Below are 27640 nucleotides of genomic sequence, written 5' to 3'. Positions count from 1 at the left end.
GGAGGACTATCCTCCACCTGTGAGTGCTTTGGCATGGGTGAGGTGCCCAAGGCAGCACCGCTGCTTGTTGAGAGTAAGAGCGATACGCGTTTTCACGTCAAAAAGTCGTCATAAATAAGTCTCCAATAATACCAGAAAAAGTCGCCAGAATAGTCGCTTTTTAGAAAAAAAGTTGCTAAGGGGGTCTGAAAACTTGCTAAATATAGCGACAAAGTCGCTAAGTTGGCAACACTGGTTGCTTGCGCTCTTAACGCCGTTATATTTGTGCCACAAAACCAACCAATCACAGACTTGGATGCAAATAATTCTACAAATAATACATTTTTTGCACACGGCAATTAATTTTGTTCACTCAAAATAAATCGTCAAACACTTACACTTGCAATGTTTTTTTTGGTTTTTTTTTACATGCGCTCAAATTTTTATTTTTATTTTTTAATGTGTGCTCAGAATAGTGGCACAAAAATAACGCTATAGTTAAGCTAATTAATCCAGGGAATAACACAGACATGCTTGGATGTCCACTTATATTATAAGGGGAACATACCGAAAAATTTTCTAATCTTCACATTCACCATCACTGTATTTGAATGCGAGTTTTTAATTACCTTTTTTACACTGTTAAATATAGTTTCTACAGCCGAAAGGCAGTAACTACTATGGCTTGGTACACCCAGCCTGAAGAAAAGCTGTCGGACTACACTTTGTATGTCTTCTGACTCAAACTGGGTCTCTTCCACAAAGTCCTCATCTACAAACTCGAACATTGCAACTAACAGCTAGATTTTCCCGTTTTAGTGCAGCTAGCCAAACAGCAAGTGGCCAATTGCCGCTAAGAGACAGGCCGTGAAAGTGGACAGCAGAGGATATCTCTGTTTCTTAGCGTAAAACTCATAGTTGCAGCCAGGGACAACACAAAACGGATTCCCTTAAACTGATTTTTAGTTTTAGTGTCCTTAATTTCCTCTGAGTTGAAGTCTAAAGTCTATTAGCTACCAACTACATGATGTCACGGTCTGTACTGAAAGAAGGTGGCGCTAAACAGGTTTTTAAAACTTCAAGGACTTATTTCTTAAATTCAGTTTTGTCAGTTTTTGACAACTATTGCTTAAGACCACTTTAAAAATGACAAGAAAATCTGGCATCACTTACTGGATGCTTAACAGCAAAATATTAAAGAATGAGGGATGGATAAAGACTTTTGCACAGTACCATATAGATATCCTGATCTAACTTCAAATCCTTATGAATTGTTACTTTGTTCTTTCTCCATGGCTCTTGTTTATTTATTTATAGTTATAGATTTTAAAATGTTTTTCCAGATTATAATGGATGTGCCTGCGTTTCTGTGCACCTCTACAGATGTTTGTATTTGACAGATGGAAGCTCCAGGTGGTTTCTGCTGTGTGTGTGATCGTTGTGACCACATCCTATTTTATTCTGACGAGAGATGTTATCACTACACCAAAACTGAGGTAAAACTCAACCTCCGAGAAAGATACAGTATGCTCCTTATGCATTTTAGCAACTTTTTAAGTCCAAATACTTGCAGTTAGTGGAGTTTGGGTAATTTGTGCATCTAAATTGCCCATAGGTGTTGTCTGTTTTTATAGTCGTGCAAATGTCTTCATACATGTACACGATTCTTCAAAGATCAAAAAATACAGCATGAAAAGCACATACAGTGGCTTCATTGGACAAGGTTCGTTGTTTTTAACACTCTGTTTCACATCAGCTCTTTGATGTATACGTATGTTACAATTTTGCTCTTTTCTTGCTGACGGACCTGCAGTTTAATCCTGCTTTAATGGGAAATTGTGTCTTGTAAGGAAGCTCTATGAAGATCCTTTTTAGCAATATTTCTTCCTTAACTTTTTATTCCAGCAAAATACTGTGGATGATTTTCTGCCTGTGACTGATTACTGTGATTAATTAATGTGTGGAGTCTTTTGTGCCATGCATCTCCAAGTTTCATTTCAAATTCAAAATTTCTGAATCACATTTAGATTCTGTATGATTTGGCCATCATGGACCACTTGCTTCAAACAGCATGTGGATATGTTTCTCTACAGAGCAATAATAGGCAAACGTTCAGTTTACCCTTTGTCCTCTTTACTATCCAGTGCCAATAGTTACCAGGTACTCTGCTCCAAAATTCTGCTTTTTGATTCTGATAGATCTAATGAACAGTGTATTCTTATCATTAGATCTAAACGTAAAAGTGTCTATATCTGTTCTGTGAACTTAAAACTGATGAAGAGAGAATTAGATATTTTCCTTGAGCACTGCTACTAGTGAGCACTAGTGTTTCAGGTTATGGGTTTGTCTATTACATGATCTGTTTATTGTATTTTTGCATTGCTGTTACCGGTGGTCAGGTCTCCCTTGTAAGGAACCCAGTTGTACCTTTTAAATAAAAATAATATAAAGAAACAAAGTGATTTTTCTACAAGACTGTGGAATATGGCATGTTTTTTTTTTCTGAAAACACAAATATTAAAAACAATGATACCCTGTTTCTATCATTACTTCAGATGTAATTTAGTTTCATAAACCAGGTTTTTTTTTGTTAAACTTTAATATCAGTCCATGAAAGTACATCTCCAAACCAAATGAGGTTTAATAATAATCGTTGTACTAATTATAGTTATACAGTTGTGTGGCATAGAATGAGTGTTAGGCTTTAAAGACATCTGATATACCCTCACCCTTCTACCCTTCCAGTTCATCTCTCCCCACGCATCTTCCCTCATCTGGTCCCTGCACTTGTCCTGCTGGCTCAAGGCTTCTTAAAGAACACCTCCCCAAGGATCAATATGAGGAGTTGGTGCAACGGCGAACTAAGGAATTCCAGCAGTACAAAGCCAGGTAGATGGACGGAGTTCACTAAACTGTTAATCGTTTTTGTCAGTGTTATTTTAGCAGGACAACAAAGAATGACGCAGTACTTTTTTTTGTTTAATTCAGACACCAAAACTATTTCCAGCAAACAGTTCTTCATTTAGAGATTTCAGTCTAATCTAATAAGTAGGTACAATTTACAGAAGTAGAAGGTTCTTGCACACAAGCTTCCTCATGGAACCCAATCCAGATGTGGAGGTTATTTCTGAGTCTGGTCGAATTTCATTTTTAATTTAGCCTATTTTTTCCTTCCGACCTCTGTTTGAATTATGAGAATGTCCTTCTTTTATTTTTTTTGTTAGCTGGCAACTTAATATTTTGACTTATTCTTCAGATTTCATTAAACTACTATATTGTGCAAATGTCTTGAGTCAACCATAATTTCTATATATTTTGCATAAGAGAGGCCAGACTTTCAGTTTTTTCTTTCTTTAGTTTTTCTTTCTTTAAGTGCTCACTGGGCTTTATAAAGGCTATTCAGTGCTTTTTAAATCATTTTCAGTCCAGTTCTTCTACCTTGAAAGAGAATGTTTTTTTTTTTTTATAACCATAACAAATGTGTTAGACCAGTGCTAACTTGAGAAATCTTGTGGGTGTGTAACTCTTATCAGCTGTTTAAGCCACATTTTATGGATGCTGGGCTAGGTCTTTGGGAATGTGAGAAAACAAACAAGTAATTTCATGGTGTATTCTGTCTCTGCATCAAGTAGAAATTACTTCTGCATATTTTTAAGTTACACTTGGTTATAAATCCAACATGATGTCACAAAGTTTGCAGAAATATTAACAACAGTTTTAGTAACGTACTCATGACTGCATACTTTTAAAAATTGATTTAAGAGTAATGTAAAAATTAGTGGTGGGCATTTAGCGTGTTAATTGCAATTAATTGATTAGAATAATAATAATAACTTTTTTTATATAGCGCTTTCAAACAAAGTGCTGAACAGTTATTAGAAGATAAAAAGATGAATAAAATAAAAAATAAAATAAAACCAGTACAGAAAAAACAGTTTTTTTGTTCCACAAAATTGGAGCTTGAAAAGAAAAAGCATGCTCCCCAATAGTCTTTTTTTCTGGCTTTAGGAACTTTCAGAAGGCTAGTATCCTGAGATCGAAGAACATGGGAAAGAACATAGAGGTACAAAAGGTCAGAAAGATATGAAGGCGCTAAACTTTAAAATCTGCTTGAAACTGATTTCCGTACTGGGGTAATGTGCTCAAATTTCCCAGGTTAAAATGCGAGCAGCTGCATTTTGTATCATTTACAAACCTTTAAAACCTTCCTTCGGTAACCCAGAAAGAAGAGCTTTACAATAATCAAATGCAAAGGCACAAATGCATGGACAAGTACCTCTGCAGTGTCCAGTGATAAAACTTGCCTGATTTTAGCTATGTTCTTTAGGTGATAAAGGGCAGTCGTTGTTTTCTCTTCCACATTGGACTCAAAGGAGAGCACCGTGTCAAACCACACACCCAAGTCTTTTACCTTGTCTTTGCAATTTATGACATAGTCATCAATTTTCAAGGTGAAATTTTGGGACAAGTACTTAAATTTTTGTGGTCCAATGACCATCAAATCTGTCTTATCAGTATTAAGAAGCAGGAAATGATCAGATAACCAGCTACTAATGGCAGATAGACAAGCTTCTGATTTAGACAAGTCAACACAGTTTCAAAGCTGCAGGTCAATAGCACAACAATAAAAGGTTACATTAAAAGAATGTACAAGAATAACAAAAGGCAGCAGACAGGTAGGATCTCAGCCATTATAAAACATTTCCCGCAACTCCTATAAAATGTTCTAGCCTATCCAATAAAATACAGTGCTCCGCAGTGTCAAAGGCGGCAGCATTTAGATCTGGCAGTAATAAAAATGAGGTTCAATTATTGTCTTCATTTACCTACAGATCATTTACCACTTTGATTAAAGCTGTTTCTGTGGTTTGGTCTAAAAGCAGACTGAAATCGCTCAAACAGGTTGTTGGTTGACAGTGTGCTGCTATTTCCAAGCCTGTAGAAATACTTCTAATCTGGAGCATCACCAGCAACACTCGGCTTTCCTACATCAGTTCCTCATTTAGCGAGGTCATAAGGTTCCTTTGACAACATTTAACTTCTTTACAGGAGCAACAGGTCAAGAATTGCATTATTAAAGTTCACAGTCAAAGTGTCCACAGGTAAATTAACTCTAAGCAGTGCTTCAGGGTTAATGTGACGAGATGACCTGAGGGGCAATTTTTCCCTCTCAGAGGCTGGAGATGTAGGAATTAAAATATCAAATAAAATTGCTAAATGTTCTAAAATAGGTAAAAGACAGGTTTCAGTACGTACCCCAGGACAACGTCTAGGGTGTAGCCCTTGCATGTTGGCCCAGACACAAATTGTGTGAAATTTAGGGACTCAATTACATTCAAGAAGTCTTTAACCAGGGATTTATCCTCACAACATAGATGAAAATTAAAGTCTTTGTTTTTTCATATCACTCACTATGAAAGAATCCTTTCATACAGCGACATGTCAACAAGTCTGAGAATTCCGAAATCAACAAGTCAAGAGCCCTTTCTCAATTCTAAGTACGGACTCGCGTTCTCCGCGAGACCGGACTTGCCGAGAACGCACGGGAGTACGGACTTGGCGAGAACGCGAGTACGGACTCGCGATTTGTACAATTGGAACACCAGCGTACTTGATGATGTCACAGGTCTGGAGTTTTTACTGCCGTCCCCTTTTAATTTAACTGTGATTAATATGTTATGAAGCTTAACTTTAATCTCAGCCAAACCGACTTACTCAGGAACAAATAAAACCGGTGCTGCGTCCGCATCACTGCAGCCGCAGCACCAATCTGTCTGTCGATCTCCAGCTCCCTTCTCCCATCACTCGCGAATAAGACCCCGAGATACTTTAACTCCTCCACTTGGGGCAGGAACTCATCCCCGACCCAGAGTGGGCACTCCACCCTTTTCCGGCTGAGAACCATGGCCTCAGAAACATCGGAGCACGTTTGGAAATATATAGAAATACAGTGGGGCAAAAAAGTATTTAGTCAGCCACCGATTGTGCAAGTTCCCCCACCTAAAATGATGACAGAGGTCAGTAATTTGCACCAGAGGTACACTTCAACTGTGAGAGACAGAATGTGAAAAAAAAAATCCATGAATCCACATGGTAGGATTTGTAAAGAATTTATTTGTAAATCAGGGTGGAAAATAAGTATTTGGTCAATAACAAAAATACAACTCAATACTTTGTAACATAACCTTTGTTGGCAATAACAGAGGTCAAACGTTTACTATAGGTCTTTACCAGGTTTGCACACACAGTAGCTGGTATTTTGGCCCATTCCTCCATGCAGATCTTCTCGAGAGCAGTGATGTTTTGGGGCTGTCGCCGAGCAACACGGACTTTCAACTCCCGCCACAGATTTTCTATGGGGTTGAGGTCTGGAGACTGGCTAGGCCACTCCAGGACTTTCAAATGCTTCTTACGGAGCCACTCCTTTGTTGCCCGGGCGGTGTGTTTTGGATCATTTCTTTACTACCACAATTCTCCAAAATCCTAGAAAACCTGTTTAATAAACGATTAGACAAATTCTTAGATAAATATAAATTACTCTCTGACAGTCAATATGGATTCAGATCAAAAAGATCAACATCTCTGGCATTAATCGAATCAATTGAGGAGATTACGAATGCTATAGATCAGAAACAGTATGCAGCTGGAGTATTTCTGGATCTCAAGAAAGCATTCGACACAATCAATCATGACATATTAATTAATAAACTGGAACGGTACGGGATTAGGGGGGTTGTACTGCAATGGGTGAAAAATTATTTAAGTGACCGGAAACAATTTGTGAAGCTGGGTGTCCATTCCTCATCATGCTTGGACATTGCTTGTGGTGTTCCACAAGGCTCTGTACTGGGTCCAAAATTATTTATTATTTATATAAATGATATTTGTAAGGCATCTGATATATTAAAATTAGTATTATTTGCAGATGACACAAATATTTTTTGTTCTGGGGGGAATCTAAAGGAGCTGCTGGATACAATTACTTCAGAAATGTGCAAAATTAAAAAATGGTTTAACAGGAACAAACTATCGCTAAATCTAAGTAAAACTAAAATTATCTTATTTGGGAATTCCCTTAGAAATGCACAAGTGCAGATTCATGTAGATGGTGTGGAAATTGAAGGAGTACTTGAACATAAGTTTCTTGGTGTGATTATAGATGATAAATTAAACTGGAAGTCTCATATAAATCATATACATAACAAAATTTCAAGAAGTGTCTCAATCTTGAGTAAAGTAAAACACATTCTGGACCACAAATCACTCCACATTCTCTATTGTTCCCTGATTGCACCGTATTTGAATTACTGTGCAGAGGTTTGGGGCAATACTTACAAATGTTCGCTATCATCAATCTTTATATTACAAAAAAGGGCCATAAGGATAATCCATAAAACTGGTTACAGAGATCATACAAATCCACTATTCTTAAAATCAAAAATTCTAAAATTCACAGATCTGGTTCATTTTCTCACAGCACAAATTATATATAAAGCAATAAATAACCTGCTTCCTGACAATATTCTAAAAATGTTTTCTAAAAGGGAACGGGGATACAATTTGAGGGGGGAATTAAATTTAAAACATCCTCGTATCCGTACAACATTAAAAAGTTTTTGCATCTCTGTGTGTGGAGTGAAGCTGTGGAACAGACTAAGTAAAGATATGAAGCAATGTCCAAGCATGGCGCAGTTTAAAAAGCGGTTTAAGGAGACTGTTTTTACAGGGTACAGGGAAAAGGTAGAGATTTGATAGGGTGTTCTTGTCTAATATTTTCATGTGTGTGCGCATGCACGGGTTTGTTGGTATGGATATATATATATAATTGTAGGCTGTGTATCCTTGAGGTGTTAATGGGGTTATTGAAAATGTGTATATGTGCGTATGTGTGTATATACGTATGTATGGATAGATAGAAACATATATGTGTATATATTTAAAAATAAATAAATAAAATAAAATAAATTACACATAACATATAATGTAATTGCAAGGAGGTATTTCTGTAGTCTATTGATACTAGATAGTGGAAAAGGGGTGGGATTAAATAAGCTTATGCTTCTTCCTGCTCCTTTTTGAACATGGACGTTATTTGGAGTTGTGGTTGCTCGTTTTCCTTTTGTTTGCTTTGTTCATTTGTCTCTTTTAATTCTATTTTTTTTTATACTTTTTCAACATGTTCAAAATAAAGATTCAATCAATCAATCAATCAATTGTCATGTTGGAAGACCCAGCCTCGTTTCATCTTCAAAGTTCTCACTGATGGAAGGAGGTTTTGGCTCAAAATCTCACGATACATGGCCCCATTCATTCTGTCCTTAACACGGATCAGTCGTCCTGTCCCCTTGGCAGAAAAACAGCCCCATAGCATGATGTTTCCACCCCCATGCTTCACAGTAGGTATGGTGTTCTTGGGATGCAACTCAGTATTCTTCTTCCTCCAAACACGACGAGTTGAGTTTATACCAAAAAGTTCTACTTTGGTTTCATCTGACCACATGACATTCTCCCAATCCTCTGCTGTATCATCCATGTGCTCTCTGGCAAACTTCAGACGGGCCTGGACATGCACTGGCTTCAGCAGCGGAACACGTCTGGCACTGCGGGATTTGATTCCCTGCCGTTGTAGTGTGTTACTGATGGTGACCTTTGTTACTTTGGTCCCAGCTCTCTGCAGGTCATTCACCAGGTCCCCCCGTGTGGTTCTGGGATCTTTGCTCACCGTTCTCATGATCATTTTGACCCCACGGGATGAGATCTTGCGTGGAGCCCCAGATCGAGGGAGATTATCAGTGGTCTTGTATGTCTTCCATTTTCTGATGATTGCTCCCACAGTTGATTTTTTCACACCAAGCTGCTTGCCTATTGTAGATTCACTCTTCCCAGTCTGGTGCAGGTCTACAATACTTTTCCTGGTGTCCTTCGAAAGCTCTTTGGTCTTGGCCATGGTGGAGTTTGGAGTCTGACTGTTTGAGGCTGTGGACAGGTGTCTTTTATACAGATGATGAGTTCAAACAGGTGCCATTCATATAGGTAACGAGTGGGGGACAGAAAAGCTTCTTACAGAAGACGTTACAGGTCTGTGAGAGCCAGAGATTTTCCTTGTTTGAGGTGACCAAATACTTATTTTCCACCCTGATTTACGAATAAATTCTTTACAAATCCTACCATGTGGATTCATGGATTTTTTTTTTTCACCTTCTGTCTCTCACAGTTGAAGTGTACCTCTGGTGCAAATTACTGACCTCTGTCATCATTTTAAGTGGGGGAACTTGCACAATCGGTGGCTGACTAAATACTTTTTTGCCCCACTGTATATACTATCTTGATAAACCGAGCAGATATTTGAAGTTTACACAGCTACATCCTCGCCTGCAAATATCTTAAAAGTTTATTTTGTGACCCAGAAAAAGTAATATTTTTTAGCCGCGCTCCTCCGCCATTGCCGCGTTTGAGTTTTGGACGGAATGCATTCTGGGATATTTAGCTGTACCAAGTCCACACAAGTCACCACCGATGCATGCTCAATAAAATGGGCGGAGCGAGAACAAATCAGGGAATTTTTCGCGTTCTCGGCTTGATGCGTACTTCGAATTGGAACAGTACTTGGTCTCTGACTGATGACGTATCATGAGTACATGAGAACACAAGTACGCATATTGAGAAAGGCCCAATATATTTAAGTGGATAAAAGGTAACTATAGTTAGAACCACAGGACAGCTTAAAGTCAGGAGCTGGGAGTCAAATGAGGTAAAAAAAAATCTATTTGCATTTAAAACAGTCTTTGATGATAGAGGCAACCCCGTCTCCCATCCCAGACAACCTGGGCTGTTCCAGCAAAGGTGCCACTTCACCAGCGTGAAGCTGTGTCTCAGTTAGGAACATAACGTCCAGCTTATTACTTCCCCTCCTATACTGTTGCCATTGCGACGAATAAAACTGTAATGGGTGAGCATACTCCGATAACATCGGGTAAACTGGAAGAAGGCAACGCTATTTGGCGGCAGAAAAAAGGTCTAAACAGCCGTGATCGCTAGTGGCAAGGACCCGCCGCATCCAAGTTCTGACTCGCGTGTGCTTCACAGATTGCACGCCATGTATACGTCCACTTTTTCAGCGCTTCCTTTCTAAAGGATTCCAGGGTGGATCACGTTGATGCATTTTATCTGGTACCGATGCCAGAGGCGGCAGGACTCCTCCAGATCGCTCACTAACGCAGGGGAGCATCAGCAGTGAGTCACGGATATTAAGAAGCGTCTGTTGCTTATACACCAACAAGGAGTGCATTTTTAAAGCTAGCAGGTACAGCACTATGAACACAATACATAAACATTTCAGAACTAAGAGACGGCATGCTGGCGCCATCTTGACCAGGCTTAAGACAGCAGGCTAACACATATAAAAAAACAAACAAACAAATTAACCGATGCACACAGCTACAGAAATGGAAGAATCAGAAGAAAGCATGTTGCTAGGACTGATCGGAGGCAAATTTCATTTCAAAAGACTACCCGACGGAAGCCTTGAAAAAAAGCTTGGTTTTGTGCAAACTGTGCAAAAAGGAGTTGGCATACCACCGAAGCACTTCAACCTTACACCGCCATCTAAATGCAAGGCAGTGAGCACAGAAACTGTGGGAGCTGTTGGCGCTAGCAGTTCGAGTACCAACAAAAGGTGTCAACAGCCCAAACATGATGAAATTACTGTTTTAAGGACCAAAATTAGTAAGTCAACACAGGACAAACTTACAAATTCTCTAGCAAAATGGATTGCTCGGGACTTTAGACTACTATCAGTGGTAGGGGGTTGGAAAATGTGCTACAGATTTAGATGAGGAAGCCCTGTGTAAAAGGGCCCTGAGTTTGTGCAGAGCAAAAGCCACCATCAGTGAGACAGACTTCCCGCTACAGTGGTGGTCCAGTTGATCAGTGAATCACCCACAGCTGTCTGTCCTGTCCTACAAGTATTCGATTAGTCCTGCCGCTTCTGTCCCATGTGAGAGACTGTTCTCACCTGCAGGTCACACAGTAACAAAAAAGAGAGCTGTGAACAGGCTAGTTTGTCTAAGTAACTGGCTGCAAGAGACAGACAGTAAATAAGAATGGAGGTAATGTGCATCCATTGTTTTTTTTTTTTTTTTACTAAAATGTTTAATAATCACACTGTTTTAGCCAAATGTACAGAATAATGTTGGCTCAGAGTTTAAAGGTGAAGCTGTTCAAATAACCTTTTATGTTTCTGCCTTATTTTTTTTAGGATGAAAAACTGCACTTTATGTTGAAATATTTATTACTATTATTTAAAGACGAATATTAAAATTTACTTAAAGTACATTAATCCTAACAATAGAAAGATACCCTGGGTATGTTGATCTCACTTTGTAGTATAGGGCCCAGAAATGTATGACGTTGACACACAGAATAGGGGTCTAGTCACACCAGCTCTTAAAAAGTGAGAAATGTTGATCAGATATTGATGAAGGGGCAAGGCAGCAACCAGCAGTTGGGGCGGAACCACATCTAATATTACTAAATCTCAAAAGCTAAAAAAAACATAACTCAAGAGGTGTTTAACTATTTTCATTTTTTTTAGCCACACTGAAATGATTCCATGTTTGTTGAAAACACATGCTTTATTTCCCATATGGATAAATGTATTGCTTATCCAATAATGCCACTACTTAGATTGACCTTTGGCCTCATAGTACTTATTTGTTGCTTTGTAGTCATTATACTTGATTAGTCAAAATGATCTGTGTTTGCATACACCTCATTTCTTCCACAGGACAACTTCTGTACTGTCCAAGCTGCTGTTTGCTTTGCCCAACTCTCCTCTGCAATATCCAATCCAAGGTTACACAGTACAGCCCTTGTCCTCCTCTGTCATACCAGGTGAGACATGAAGAAATACATAGGTAATGAGTAATAAAAGAGATCACGCCAAATAAGGCACTGCAGCATGTCATATATTATCAAACACAATTTCAGGGTAGAGCTACCATGGTTACAGACAGGAAGGTGGATCTCGATTTTCACATGTTCAGTCACTTCCTTGATCATTTGCCTTTTTAATTTATAAGGTCAATATAACCACTGACGTATCTATTTCTTTCCATCATGGGATGCTGTCACAGTGTGGTCATTTTAATTTTAGGTTTACAGCTGCATGCAGGAAAAAGAAGCAGCTACAAGGTTAGTGTCATAAAACAGTTCAGCTTGATAGGCAAATCTCACCAAACTCTGTTAGAATAATAGAGGTGCAAGATGGGTATCAAATATTTCTCCAAAGGTAGGTCTGTATGTTTCATTTAAAAAACAGTGAACTTCAAGGCTGCCACTGTAGTATTTCTGCTTGGTGAAACTTTAAATTTCCTCAAGTATGACTACTTGGAGTACTTTTTAGTTTATTCAGATTTTTCTATTCTAGGTGGTCTTAAAAGTCTCTAAAGGTATCCTGACCACAGATATTCCACCAGCAGAGGTCACAGTCGAAGGTGAGATTGCACTTCTCATCAGTTTATATACAAATTGGTGACAAAAAAAGCTAGAACTCCTATACTAAACAAATCTGTTATTTTGTGGAGGTTAATTTGTTGGCTTGATTTGTGTCTGATATATATCTTAAAAGGATGGGTCACTGCAAATCAGGAATAAATATGTTCTGAGTCATTAACTTTATTGTATGGTAGAACATTTATGTCCTGAAAGTATGAATAGGGCATGGAGGGGTCACTGCATGATATGATGGGTTTGATATGTTATGACATTCACAATCAAACTTCAATCTAAAGAAGACACTGGAATGAAATGTTGTGAAATTGTAATTCACAGGTTCTGGTGAGAAAGAATTGATAATCAAGTCCAGGAGCCTGGAGCTGCTCAATGACGTGCTGGTCAAAGTGTCCTATACTAGCACAGTCTACCATATCAACACTGGAGACCTTGGTCTGCATTGTCTGGGAACTCAGAGTCTTGTCTTTTAAGCCCAAATCTTCTTTTTAGTGTACAATAAGTATTTTTTCTTTTTCTTTTTTAGTAACTTTCCAGTTTGAAAACCATGAAGCTGTGTTCGCTATTGCCATCAAGCAGCCTCATGTACCAGTCCTGTATGACATGGGGACAGGTAGGAATCTATTTTTCAAACAAGGGTATTAAAAAAGAGAGAGAGAGAAATGCAGGAAAACCATGAATTTTATGAAGGTTCTTTCACAGTATATGCCAACCCAATTTGTCTATGAAGGTTCTCAGTCATCCAGGTCATCGTAGTCAAAGGAGCTTGCAAAGAAAAGCGTCTGGACTTCTTTAAGTTACTTGAAGACGTTTCACCTCTCATCTGAGAAGCTTCTTCAGTTCTAAGGTCAAATGGTGGAGAGTCCCAGATATAAACCTAGTGGGAGTATCCCCCCCACAGAGGGACAAAAGGACCCCCTGATGATCCTCTAATCGCCTGAGCCAAGGTGTGAAACTGGGTGTGGGTCCCAATCAACCAGAGTTTAAGGTGTGTTCATTGTGAAACCTGGCCCCACCTTATCATGCGAATTCCTGAGATCAGATGGCCCAGGATGTGACTGGGCGTTAAGGCGTCTGGGAAGGGATCTCAAAACTGGATTATAGATGGCAGAGAGTTGGTGTCGTAAACCACCACCTCTGTTCAAAGATGGTCGCTCACAGTGGACATAGATGGCTTCTTTCACTCCTCTTTCAAACCATCTGTCCTCTCTGTCCAAAATGTGAACATTGGCATCCTCAAAGGAGTGTCCTTTATCCTTAAGATGCAGATCATCATCAATCATCTCCCAGACTACACAAGACAACAGACACCCAGGTTAGGTTTATTCTCCACCTCTCCTATGTCTCTCCCCCACCTGCAGAGTGCACTCCTGCAAGGATGGAACAACCTCCCCGCCAGTTGGAGAGCCCCCCAGTTAGGCCGATGCACAAGAGGCCCCCTGCGCCAGGGCTGAGCCCCCGTGTGTTGTACAATCTCACCAGGTCTAACCTGGGTCTCTTTCGGGTCTCCATCCATCCATCCCATCCCATAGCGGCGCTGGGTCATGGGGGCAGCAGCCTAAGCAGTGAACCCCAGACCTCCCTCTCCCTGGTCACATCCTCTAGCTTGCTAAGGGAGCGGCTAGCCACCCTTAGCAAGCTCATTTCTGTCGCTTGGATCTGCTCAACAATGTTCTCAAACGAAGTCAGCAGCGCTCCATCCGCACTATACACAGTGCAGGTAGAGCACTGCCTTCCCCTCCTGAGTCGCCAGAAGGTTTGCCAGAATCTCTTCAAGACAGTCCAAAAGTCTTTTTCCATGGCCGCTCTGAACTGCTCTCACACTCAGGTTTTTTGCTTCACCCACTGCTCAAGCCGCGTTCCGCTTGGCCTTTCAGGGTCCTCCGGAGTCCCACAGGCTAACCAAGCCCGACACAACTCATTCTTCAGCCTGGTGGCTCCCTTCACCTCTGGTGTCCACCATTTGGTTCGGGGGTTACCACAACAACATGCAACAACGACCTTGCTGCAGCACTTCAGTGTAGTGGCTTCAGCAATGAAAAGTTTGGTGTTCAATTTGCACAGTTTGCACAAAACTCATTCTACTCTGTAGCAGATGATCTGTCTTATTTTCTTGAAACATTTCTTTCCTTCTGTCTGTCAGATATCAGCTCTCAAGTTACCATCGCCACAAAGACCTTCCTGCGGTACGAACAGCTGAAGGTCTTGTTGGACAGTATCCGAAAATTCTATAGCACCATAAAAGTTATTGTTGCAGATGACAACTTTGAACCAGAGCACATTACCGGAGAAAACATCCAACATTACATCATGCCTCCAGCACAGGTATGCATAGACATTTAGAACTTAAGATTGTGTGTTTTGTGGGGTTTTTTTATTCACACTCAGTTTTATCAGACATCTTGGACAGAGCAGTATAATTATTGAAGGATTTATTAAAAAATATAGGATTTTATGCTTTTTTCTTTTCTAGAATTAGACTTTAAATCACTCATCCCCTAAATATAAGAAGAGTGGAGAGGAAATGCTCAGTGCATCACATGAAATCCTCCAGTAGTCTGAGGGTAGTGAAGTGTGCCTTCATCCAGCCCTACGAGTAAGCTTTTAGAAGAAACGTTTTGCAGCTTTTAAGATTAGACTCCAGAGTTTTGGATTAGTGATTTTAGAAACTTTCAGAACAATCTGATAATATTGAATTACAATAGTCCAGTCTAGAAGTAATGCATGTCACAAGTGACTACTTACAGCTCAGAGGGTAAAGGACCATTAAAACAGACTGTAAAAGATGTTTTCATCCTCAGGGCTGGTTTGCAGGCAGAAATCTGGCTGTTTCCCAGGTAACCACCAAGTACTTCCTGTGGGTGGATGATGACTTTTTGTTTACAGAGAAGACAAAGATAGAGAAGCTTGTGGAGGTGATGGAGGCGGTCCCTGAACTGGATGTGGTGAGAATGAAATAGCTCATGTTATCTGATTATGTTTTCTTCTTTAAATAGAACACTAACTGATCTATGTACATAAAATATATATATCCATTTCTGTTAACAGTTGTAAGCCCCCCCCCCCTCAAATTTGCTGATCATTTTCATCACTAATGTGATCTAGGTTCCTGCAGAATTCTGCGTTTTTGTCAGATTTTTTTTTCTTCTTTAGCTAAATCAGATGTTTAGTTCCATCATCTGATCTGTCTGCTAAACCGCTCATCTTCTTTGCTCTCTTTTTATGCTCAATAAAAGAAGGATTTAGCAAGTGGAACCTCAAAATTTAGGAAAGATGAGGATCTTCTGATTTAATCAAAAACTTGTTATTTATGTAGCCATTTTAAACAGAGGCAGCTACTTACGTAAACACACCACTACATCATCCAGTAAGTGCTAAAGTCTTCTCTGTAAATTCCCCAGTTGTACATTGGAATTTTTTATGGTTTTATTTTCTAACTGGTGATGTACACAGCTGTAAAACGTTATAAGTTGTGTCAGAAAAGCAAAGAACAATTTCACTGAAGAGCTCTGCCCGTTGTCAACCTGAATTTGTAAATGCGGTTGTGGGTCCTCTGTGTGATTCATCAGCAACAACAGAAGGAAACTATTTCCATTACACTGATCCATCACATCATAGAGCCAATGGAATGCAATGTCTTCCACTTAGCAGAGAATCTTATTTTCTTTCAAGATACAGCTGTAGGAAACTTAAATAAAAACCTTTTATTTAGTAGAATATGCTAAATTCACAATCTGAAGGCCAACTCTACCAGAGAACGTCAGGAGAAGTTTAAACGATCAGCTCAGTACTTTCAATAAGTGCTTCAGGATCGAAATCCTCTCTTTTTACATTTAAAAAATATATATCTGTACTTTCCCAACCAGATTTTTGGAAATAGAAAGTCAGTTTTCTGTATTGAAGTGTATTTGTGATTAGTCACAAAAACACATAGCCCAAGAAGAAAAAATGTTCCCCCAAAGGTTCTTTAAACTCTGAAACAACTTGAAACTAAGATAAAGAATAAAAACAGCGAGGGATCATCATCATCAACAACTTTATTTATAAAGCACTTTAAAACAACCGCAGCTGACACAAAGTGCTGTACACTGGAACTGTAAAATAAAATTACATGAGATATAAGTAAAAACCAAATAAAAGAAGAGTGAAATCATTAATTAAATAACTACTTCAATTAAAAGAGAAACTAAGTCTCACTAAGGTTAAAAGCCAAGGAATAAAAGTGGGTTTTAAGACGTGATTTAAAAGTGGACAGTGAAGGGGCCTCTCTAATGTGCAAGGGCAAATTATTCCATAATTTTGGAGCCACAATAGAGAAGGTCCTGTCCCCTCTGAGCTTCCTCCTGGATCTCGGTACCTCCAGGAGCAGCTGCTCACCTGACCTGAGAGACCGACAGGTAGGGATGGGTATCGTTTAGGTTTTATCCGATACCGGTGCCAAACCTGTACTTTTGAAACGGTGCCGGTGCTTAAACGGTGCTCAAACCGGTGCTTAAAGAATGGAGAACACAAAATTGGTCCAAAAACCTCTCATGTTGTTTTTTTGTAAAAAGATAACAATGTTAGCCTTTTCTGCAGCTATGGGGCATATATGGTATCACTCTTGGCTGGAAGCAGTGCTTAAACAATGGAAAAAACACAAACTTTGTCCAAAAACCTCTCATGTTTAACTGTTTCCCACTTTTTCTTTGGTCATTTTAGCCTTTTTGGCCAGGGTGAAGGGCGTATCTGCCATCAAACAAGAAGACAGCCGCATGTAGCTATGATGATGTTTGCTAGTTCACCTTACATGCATTAATGTAATAACGTGGTTAGCCTACTCAACGTAAATTACACACGAACAACATTAAGCTACTCACGCAGAGAAGAACGGCTGCTGCTGCATCATCATCCTCATCATTTCTGCTACACTGGCAGGGCTAGGGGCCAGGACTCTACTCTTCGGGTTTTTGGGGGATGTTGCATAACAGGCACCACACCCGCAGTAGATGTGCACGGTGTGAGGTCTTGCAGCAAGCTATCAAATACGGCGCATTTCTGGGCTTTTAAAAAAAACGCTATGCGTCGCCAGGTGTTTCATCGGATTCTTGGTGTTACCTCCTTTGACAGTATCACAGTATCAGCTTAAAGCACTTGTTGCAGGCTGCTGAGTTTGCATATTTTGCTGTGAAGTACAGCCAGACTTTTGACCGCTTTGCCTTGGGCATTTTAATCTGTAGCTCTGCTCTAAAAGAACGTACGTACCTGGCCCCGCCTACTATCCTCGGAAACGTAAAATGATTGGCTAGAATCTACAGGGAGTGCAGAATTATTAGGCAAATGAGTATTTTGTCCACTTCATCCTCTTCATGCATGTTGTCTTACTCCAAGCTGTATAGGCTCGAAAGCCTACTACCAATTAAGCATATTAGGTGATGTGCATCTCTGTAATGAGAAGGGGTGTGGTCTAATGACATCAACACCCTATATCAGGTGTGCATAATTATTAGGCAACGTCCTTTCCTTTGGCAAAATGGGTCAAAAGAAGGACTTGACAGGCTCAGAAAAGTCAAAAATAGTGAGATATCTTGCAGAGGGATGCAGCAGTCTCAAAATTGCAAAGCTTCTGAAGCGTGATCATCGAACAATCAAGCGTTTCATTCAAAATAGTCAACAGGGTCGCAAGAAGCGTGTGGACAAACCAAGGCGCCAAATAACTGCCCATGAACTGAGAAAAGTCAAGCGTGCAGCTGCCAAGAAGCCACTTGCCACCAGTTTGGCCATATTTCAGAGCTGCAACATCACTGGAGTGCCCAAAAGCACAAGGTGTGCAATACTCAGAGACATGGCCAAGGTAAGAAAGGCTGAAAGACGACCACCACTGAACAAGACACACAAGCTGAAACGTCAAGACTGGGCCAAGAAATATCTCAAGACTGGTTTTTCTAAGGTTTTATGGACTGATGAAATGAGAGTGAGTCTTGATGGGCCAGATGGATGGGCCCGTGGCTGGATTGGTAAAGGGCAGAGAGCTCCAGTCCCACTCAGACGCCAGCAAGGTGGAGGTGGAGTACTGGTTTGGGCTGGTATCATCAAAGATGAGCTTGTGGGGCCTTTTCGGGTTGAGGATGGAGTCAAGCTCAACTCCCAGTCCTACTGCCAGTTTCTGGAAGACACCTTCTTCAAGCAGTGGTACAGGAAGAAGTCTGCATCCTTCAAGAAAAACATGATTTCCATGCAGGACAATGCTCCATCACACGCGTCCAAGTACTCCACAGCGTGGCTGGCAAGAAAGGGTATAAAAGAAGAAAAACCAATGACATGGCCTCCTCGTTCACCTGATCTGAACCCCATTGAGAACCTGTGGTCCATCATCAAATGTGAGATTTACAAGGAGGGAAAACAGTCCACCTCTCTGAACAGTGTCTGGGAGGCTGTGGTTACTGCTGCACGCAATGTTGATGGTGAACAGATCAAAACACTGACAGAATCCATGGATGGCAGGCTTTTGAGTGTCCTTGCAAAGAAAGGTGGCTATATTGGTCGCTGATTTGTTTTTGTTTTGTTTTTTGTTAATGGAAAATTGTATTTAGTAGTCAGTATAATCTTTTAGTGATATAAGTTTGCATATGGTAGAATACTGCATGTAGTTATTTGTATTAGGAAATATTCAACCATGTATACTTAGAGGCATATAAACAATTGTGTGTGATCTCTAACAGGCTGCAGGCTTGGTGTGCACTCCAGGAATGCACCCCCACGTCCTGGGAGCATGAGAGTTCGTACCTTGTTTTATTGTTTTACGATAGGATTAACGTAGCTATGTCTGTTTTAGTTTAAGTGCTTCTTTACATATGGATGAACTGCTGGACTTCCTCACCATGTTATCTAGGGTGAGGGGGAGACTACCCTTTCCTGACCAAGGACGTACCTTTTGTGCTTTCATGACCCTTTGATCAGCAGGACACACACACACACACACACACACACACACACACACACACACTGAAGTATAAATAAAGACGGGGCAGTGCTCAGCGCGAGTCTCAGTCTGGAGGCTGCCCTTGCTAGCAAGAAGTTCTGTGTGTTTCTCTTCTCTGAGTCTTTACTGAAGAAGTGTTTTAGAATATTTTCCCTAACATTTTTGAATGTCAGAAATGTATATTTGTGAATGTGGAGATGTTATATTGGTGTCACTGGTAAAAATAAATGACTGAAATGGGTATATATTTGTTTTTTGTTAAGTTGCCTAATAATTATGCACAGTAATAGTCACCTGCACACACAGATATCCCCCTAAAATAGCTAAAACTAAAAACAAACTAAAAACTACTTCCAAAAACATTCAGCTTTGATATTAATGAGTTTTTTGGGTTCATTGAGAACATGGTTGTTGTTCAATAATAAAATTATTCCTTAAAAATACAACTTGCCTAATAATTCTGCACTCCCTGTAAAGCGTATCACAGCTCAGGAAAAAAAAGCACCGAAATAAAGCACCGAAATGTGCGCTGCTTTTCGGTCTGGTTACTACCGTTTATGATGGCACCGGATACCGGTACCCATCCCTACCGACAGGCCTTGTGTAATCCTTTTGTTAACCACGGGCATTTAATAGATTTATTGTTGATACTGAATTGCCCGACTGGGCAGTTTTTATCATACAGGCAGTTGAAGATATCCAAAAATATTTCAAAAGCACTATCCACATCATCTACAGTATACACTGCATTCCAATCCTGATTCATCAAGTCCTGATAAAAGAGATTAATTGCATTTTCTGTTCTTACTCGTTTGTAGATATATTTCTGAGGTACTTCCTTGCATACACTCTTAACGTCATACACTATAAATATTGGCAGGTGATCAGTTATATCACATACCATTAGTCCGCTAGCAATTATTAACTCTAAATTATTTGTAAAGATGTTATCAATAAGGGTAGCATTGGTATTGCACTAAGTTTTTCAATTGACGTCTATAGACGTCAATGGCAGTGAATGAGTTAATTGAGGAATTATATTCTTTTTCAGAATAATATTTACATTCATTTGGGTTGGCTAATAGGAAGTGGTTGTCAGGGTCTAATTGATCTTCTTGATCTAAAGCATTATGATCAGTATATTCGAAATGCTTCAATTCCAAATCCTCAAGGTTTAAACTCCGTTCTTGTGTTTCTAATTCATCTTTTGTCAGATTTAAGGAGTATTTAGATGTCATTGTATGAGTTTACGCTCCCTTAACTGACACAGGTTGTGCAGACCCTCAGTAGTATTCATTCATATTTCTTCAATTCCTCTATATCTCTGATAATCACCACTTTAGCTTCCTCAGGCGTTCCTTTCAGTTTGATGTATACCTTAAAGTTCATGACCCAAGTATTCTGTATCTTGCCCTGCTTCCTCATGATTCTGGCTTTTTTAGCAATGTCCGCATTTCTTTTAATCAAATGATCATTCAGATAGACGTTAGTACCTTTTAGCTTTTTCCCTTGCTTCATTAGTGCAACTTTGTTTTTTCTGCTGACAAACCTCAGGAACACCGCCGGCATGTTGTTCTTCGTGGGAAGAGGGTGACAGGCATCAATGGTATTTACATCCAAGTGTATATTTTTAGACGCAAAAAAAGACACCACCTGTTGCTCCGTCGAGTTCTCCTCCCGTAAGCTGGGTTCTTCATTGTTACCGGAGGTCACAGCATGAGCATAAGAGCGGGGTTTGATCTTAATCCCAGTCACAATAACATCATTTATCCTTGAGTATTGCTCCAAATCCTCAACTTTCTTCTCTAGCTCTGTTATTTTTTTTGTCCCGCTCAGCAAGGCGTACCCGCAACTCTGTAACTTCCTGCACTAGGTTAAGTATTTTGTCTTGCTTAATTTTGATGTCATTTACATCCTGTGATAGGAAGTCCAGTGATCTTTTGATATCCTCCGCCTCCTCCAAGGCTGAGTTTTTCTTAGGTGGCATTGTCAGGGGTAGTCCAGAGTCTTTAGCGCCGAGACTACCGATGGCTTCTTGATTAGCTGATTAGCCACAGTCCAAAGTTAGCTGTTGTGCTAGTTATCTTCTCCCTCACCGAATGTGAAGACCGATCATTTAAAGATGATCAATTTCCACCACAGCACAATCAGTACTTTACCTCACACTGCACATTCAGAAGAAAAAATGTTCCCCCAAAGGTTCTTTAAACTCTGAAACAACTTGAAACTAAGATAAAGAATAAAAACAGCGAGGGATCATCATCATCATCATCAACAACTTTATTTATAAAGCACTTTAAAACAACCACAGCTGACACAAAGTGCTGTACACTGGAACTGTAAAATAAAATTACATGAGATATAAGTAAAAACCAAATAAAAGAAGAGTGAAATCATTAATTAAATAACTACTTCAATTAAAAGAGAAACTAAGTCTCACTGAGGTTAAAAGCCAAGGAATAAAAGTGGGTTTTAAGACGTGATTTAAAAGTGGACAGTGAAGGGGCCTTTCTAACGTGCAAGGGCAAATTATTCCATAATTTTGGAGCCACAATAGAGAAGGTCCTGTCCCCTCTGAGCTTCCTCCTGGATCTCGGTACCTCCAGGAGCAGCTGGTCAGCTGACCTGAGAGACCGACAGGGTATGTGGAAATGAAGAAGCTCAGAGAGGTAAGGCGGGGCAAGACTGTGAAGGCATTTAAAAACAAACATAAGAATTTTAAAATTAACTCTAAAAGACACAGGCAGCCAGTGCAGAGAGGCTAGCACGGGGGTTATATGCTCTCTTTTTCGAGTTCCTGTTAGGAGTCGTGCAGCCGCATTTTGAACCAGCTGCAGACGTGAGAGCAATGACTGACTGACCCCAACATAAAGTGAGTTACAGTACTATTTTCGAAAGTAATTAGTTACTTAGTTAGTTTTTAAAAGCGTGATACACAACCTGAATAAAGCAATAGACCTTTCAGACCAATTCTATTTTTTCTGCATAATCCATCATATAAAATGTCATGAAATGAAAAATGATCTTTTTAAAAATTGTTTCATTAGTTTTAATCTTTCATCTCTAATCTCTTTAATATACAAGTAAAACACAGCAGAAAATAAATAAAATTAAAGACTCAGCAGCACTGAGTCCTGTCGCTCTTAAATCTATTTTAACCTGTTTAGCAGGAGTGGGGCTGGTTGAGGGTTTGCCCGTTGTCGCAGCAGTCATGTCAGTGGGGTGGTCCGGGGATTTCTCTGTGAATGTCACATTCCTGCTGCAGCGTGCTCAGTGTTTGACAGATTTGAAGTTAAATTTTTCTCTGTAGAAAGAACGTTTCTTCCGACGCAGAGTAACAGCGGACGCTAATGGTTTTGTCACTTTTTACAGAATCAAACTCAAAGTAATGTCAGTACTTCCACACTTTAAACCCTGCATGGTCGTACTCTCCCCCGCACTCCATATTGTTCATTGTTAATCTGCACACGTCTGTTGCTTCCACGGACATGCATGCTCTTACGTCATTGTCATGAGACACTCTCACAAACAAAATCACAGTTTAGTAACGCAATAACGTGTTAATGACTTTTTTTGCAATAGTAATCCCTTACTTTACTCATTACTTGAAAAAAAGTAATCGGATTGGAGTAACATGTTACTGCCCATCTCTGTTCATGACAATATTTATAGCTCACTCTTCGGTTTCTCTTCTTTTTAGGTTGGTGGGTCAGTAAAAGAGAATCAGTTTTATTTCTCTCTTATCTATGAAGAAGGAGAAGAAACTGAAGGTGGCTGCTTATACAGGAAGTCTAATAAGAAATTACATTCAGTTCCTGGTTACCCACAATGCTTTTTGGCCAGTGGAGTGGTCAACTTCTTCCTGGCCCGTACAGATGCTGTACAGAGGGTGGGTTTTGACCCTAAGCTACAGCGGATAGCACATTCAGGTAGGTCCAGATCTCAGTTTGGTTTAAAAGTGACAATAAGGGGGGGCTTCCAGTTTTGCTGAGCTATGATAACAAAATGTTTTTTTATATTTCTTAGGCACCTTATTTGTCGCACCTTGCTGCAACTCCGTTAGTTGGCTAACCTCCCTCCGTGCTACTTTGATCTTGCCCTCTAGCCTCCTTCTCCATGGAGGGTACTGCCCCTTGTCGCTGTTCAACTTGTAGCCAAGCATCTCACTGATCACTGCTGCCGTATTGTAGATCAGCTTGTTAGTGTCGGTAATCGTGGTTGTAGGTATTGCCCGTAGTGCTGCATTAACATCATCTAGCAGACCTTCTGAGGGTACTTCACGTAATCTTGGTAACCAGCTACGGGGGATCCAGGTTTCAAGCTTGGCCATGATCCTATTTTTCAGGTCAGTTCCTCTCGCACTCAACGATCCTTCTCCTATCGCACTTGGGGCTATGTACCCAATCTCGGGTGGGGGTGATGATATCCCCCCTGACCTGGCGTCCTGACTCCTCCTTGCCGTAGCATTTGTGTTGTACCTCGTCAATCTCTAGCTGTGAGAGCAGTCCCTTCTTTCGAATGTTGGAACACTGAGCTACTAGTTGTTTCGCCGTCATTGTGGATGTTGGGTATCGAAGAATCCATAGGTCCCTCATCCTATTCATGTAGCCCCTTCCGCCGGGGTTACTTGCGTAGTAGCATTCCAACAACGCCCTGTTTTCGTCTCTTGCCCACCGATGCCTTCTTGTTCCAGTAGCCCACTTTTCGCCAGGGTGCCCTGGTTCCTCAACTCCTGACGCGGACCTTGTTGATCCGCGCGACGTCCGAGCCGGCATGCCTTCATATTTATTTGTCTCGCTCATGTCTGCGGTAGGCTCGCTTAGCATAGGGGGTCTAGCCTTAGGACCCTTACTGGATACAGACGCCCCAGGCAGGAATCGAACTTGTGATCCTCTGTTCCAAAGGCGTGTAGACTATATATATATATATGTGTATATTTATATATATATATATATATGTGTATATGTATATATATATATATATATATATATATGTATGTATATATATATATATGTGTGCGTGTATATATATATATATACATATATATATATGTGTGTGTGTATGTGTGCGTGTATATATATATATATATATATATATATATATATATATATATATATATATATATATATATATATATATATATATGTGTGTGTGTATGTGTGCGTGTATATATATATATATATATGTATGTGTGTATGTGTGTGTGTATATATATATGTGTGTGTATATATATAAATATATATGTATATATATATTTATATATATACATATATATGTGTGTGTGTGTATGTATGTATGTATATATGTATATATATTTAAAAAAATTACACATAACATATAATGTAATTGCAATGAGGTATTTCTGTAGTCTATTGATACTAGATAGTGGAAAAGGGGTGGGATTAAATAAGCTTATGCTTCTTCCTGGTCCTTTTTGAACATGAACGTTATTTGGAGTCGTGGTTGCTCGTTTTCCTTTTGTTTTGCTTTGTTCATTTGTCTCTTTTAATTCTATTTTGTTGTACTTTTTCAACATGTTCAAAATAAAGATTCAATCAATCAATCAATCAATCAAAGAGCATTCATATCCTGTTAGAATTTTTTAAAGTGTAAATAAATCTAATAAATAAAACTAATAGAATCTAACTATTTCACACTGTGTACACAGCTGTAGTAACTGTAGCAACTGACCGCTGACACACTAAAATAAGTTATGGTTGGTACACAAGCATCCATTGTTTTAATGATCCACAATAGGCTGACAGGTTTAAAGAGAAGGCTTTTGAATTTGTGATGGTGTTCTCTTTCTTCTTTTTCAGTTTTTACATGTGAGACATCACTTGTTGCTAGCAACAGCCAAAGTGCACTTTAGAATAAAAAAACAAACAATTTAAATTGTTTTTTTAAAATAATAAGTTAGTCCTCCACACAGAGGCTTAGCCTGGTTTGTATCTTAATTAACTGATAGATTGATAGGCTCATAGAGAACTTATGGACTTATGTTCTCAGCCCACCATTGAGCTCAAATCATCATTTTTTGATTTCCTTAATTTCTGAAATATTCTTCCCTGCAGTGCTATAATTGCAATTCCTAATCGCTTGCTTCAGCAACAAAAGAAACTCTAATAATAGCCTTTAATCAGATTAATATGGTGGTTGTGCTAAAAGCAAAGGGAAATCAAGTTTCTGTTAGCATCACTATAAATGTGTTTTATTGAGGTCAACATTATTGTGAGGTTGAGATTTTTGCTTTTCCATTGGAACTTCACTAAAACTTTCTGTGACTTGAGTAATGATTGGCTGATGTTACAGCATCGCTTAAATTTAAGGACAAAACACATTCAGACTGAATTATATTAAACTTTATATTCCCTTTGATAATGTAAATACAATTCATGATATTTTTATGTAATATATATATTAGAGTGTATGATCTTCAAGCAAGGAAAGATGTTTATAGTTCATATATTTGGTTTCTCTCAGCTTTTCATAAAGGTTCTCACACAGGAAACTGTCATGAAAGCTGTGTGAGGTGAGGCAGGATAGGTCCAAAATAATGCACGACTCAAAGGCAGCTTTATTGCAGGAGTCACAGATTGACATAACAAAACCATGAAGGCACTTGGAAATTAAACTGGGAAACACTAAACTGACAGAACACACAGCTGGAAGGATGATGGAGATCGACAGCAGACAGGAGAAGACAGAGACAATGTTTACACAAAAGGGAAATCGGGGCAGAGAGGAGGGGAACACGGCTGAAGTCTGACTGACGAGACAGGGGAAGCAGAACTGAACATGATGCACACAGGACAAGAGAATATCACATAAAAAGAGGAAAGAGAGAATCACTTAGTGAGACTCAGATGAACTAAACACAGAGAGTGTGGGACAGAGGAAGAGCAAGAGCGACATGGAGACAAGACAGAGACTTGACATCCATAACCAGACATGACTAACTACATATAGGGGTGCTGGTGAGGACACACAGAGGTGACAAAACTCTGTGAAATAACAACTTGGATCAGGGCTCTGAAAACGTAACATAAGAATCAATAATTCCCCAAAGAGTGAACAAGACCAAACAATGCAAAAAACATAGTACAAAACAAACTTAAAACACTGGGTCAAAGCCCAAGACCATGAAAAATTCAGGACTAGATGTTACAACCCCTGATACTGTAACATCTAGTCCTTTTCCTGAAACTTAATAATTAACACTTACACGATCAGTTTCACTTCATCTTATTAATGATGGTCCAATAGTCCGTTGACTTGTGGGGTGACATTATCTTCTGTCCTTTCATAAAGGACAGCTTGGCTTAGTGTATTCTTTGATAAAGGAGGTACTAACCAAGGGTTGAATAACTTCTTTAGCATGTAATAAATACAAGTCAGTTTTATTATGGCTGCAGTCCAGCTACCTCCTGGTCTTGTTCACACAGATAGGAGCCCTGTTGTTTAAATGTTCAACCACATGTTTAGTTTCGTCATCTGATCTGTCTGCTAAACCACTCATCTTCTTAGCTCTCTTTTTATGCTCAATAAAAGAAGCAATTAGCAAGTGAAAACTCAAAATTTAGGAAAGATGAGGATCTTCTGATTTAATCAAAAACTTGTTATTTATGTAGCCATTTTAAACAGAGGCAGTAAACACACCACTACATCATCCAGTAAGTGCTAAAGTCTTCTCTGTAAATTCCCCAGTTGTACATTGGAATTTTTTATGGTTTTATTTTCTAACTGGTGATGTACACAGCTGTAAAACGTTATAAGTTGTGTCAGAAAAGCAAAGAACAATTTCACTGAAGAGCTCTGCCCGTTGTCAACCTGAATTTGTAAATGCGGTTGTGGGTCCTCTGTGTGATTCATCAGCAACAACAGAAGGAAACTATTTCCATTACATTGATCCATCACATCATAGAGCCAATGGAATGCAATGTCTTCCACTTAGCAGAGAATCTTATTTTCTTTCAAGATACAGTTGTAGTGTGGCGGACCACTAGGGCTCCACTCACACCCAGTGTATAGGAAGTGTGTTCCTGTGTTTTGTGGCGCGATATGCGCAGTTGATGTTGGAGACGAATAAAGAAGGAGTGAGAACTGAGAGCTCTGTGTCGTTGATGCTTACCTCCACAGCAGGAAACTTAAATAAAAACCTTTTATTTAGTAGAATATGCTAAATTCACA

General features: G+C 39.5%; 1 protein-coding gene across 1 annotated transcript in view; it reads left to right on the top strand.

Moving 5' to 3' along the window:
• LOC147331738 (beta-1,4 N-acetylgalactosaminyltransferase 2-like) overlaps positions 1 to 25322 on the top strand; it is a 38355-nt gene extending 13033 nt beyond the window's left edge. Inside the window, exons 2-12 of the mRNA XM_086290456.1 lie at positions 1363 to 1475; positions 2725 to 2868; positions 11765 to 11871; positions 12134 to 12171; positions 12407 to 12473; positions 12811 to 12924; positions 13016 to 13102; positions 14633 to 14814; positions 15291 to 15434; positions 23151 to 23379; positions 25270 to 25322. Of these exons, the coding sequence (XP_086146582.1) occupies positions 1363 to 1475; positions 2725 to 2868; positions 11765 to 11871; positions 12134 to 12171; positions 12407 to 12473; positions 12811 to 12924; positions 13016 to 13102; positions 14633 to 14814; positions 15291 to 15434; positions 23151 to 23379; positions 25270 to 25322 (1278 nt within the window). The remainder of the gene's footprint in view (positions 1 to 1362; positions 1476 to 2724; positions 2869 to 11764; positions 11872 to 12133; positions 12172 to 12406; positions 12474 to 12810; positions 12925 to 13015; positions 13103 to 14632; positions 14815 to 15290; positions 15435 to 23150; positions 23380 to 25269) is intronic.
• Positions 25323 to 27640: the final 2318 nt, after the last annotated feature.

The sequence above is a fragment of the Aulonocara sp. 'chitande type north' Nkhata Bay genome, linkage group LG4, assembly GCF_057382095.1.
Source record: "Aulonocara sp. 'chitande type north' Nkhata Bay isolate Kocher_YH1m ecotype deep benthic linkage group LG4, A_spYH_male_GT1.1, whole genome shotgun sequence".
In the NCBI taxonomy this organism is placed as follows: Eukaryota; Metazoa; Chordata; class Actinopteri; order Cichliformes; family Cichlidae; genus Aulonocara; species Aulonocara sp. 'chitande type north' Nkhata Bay.
This window is presented reverse-complemented; position numbering and strand designations above follow the sequence as displayed.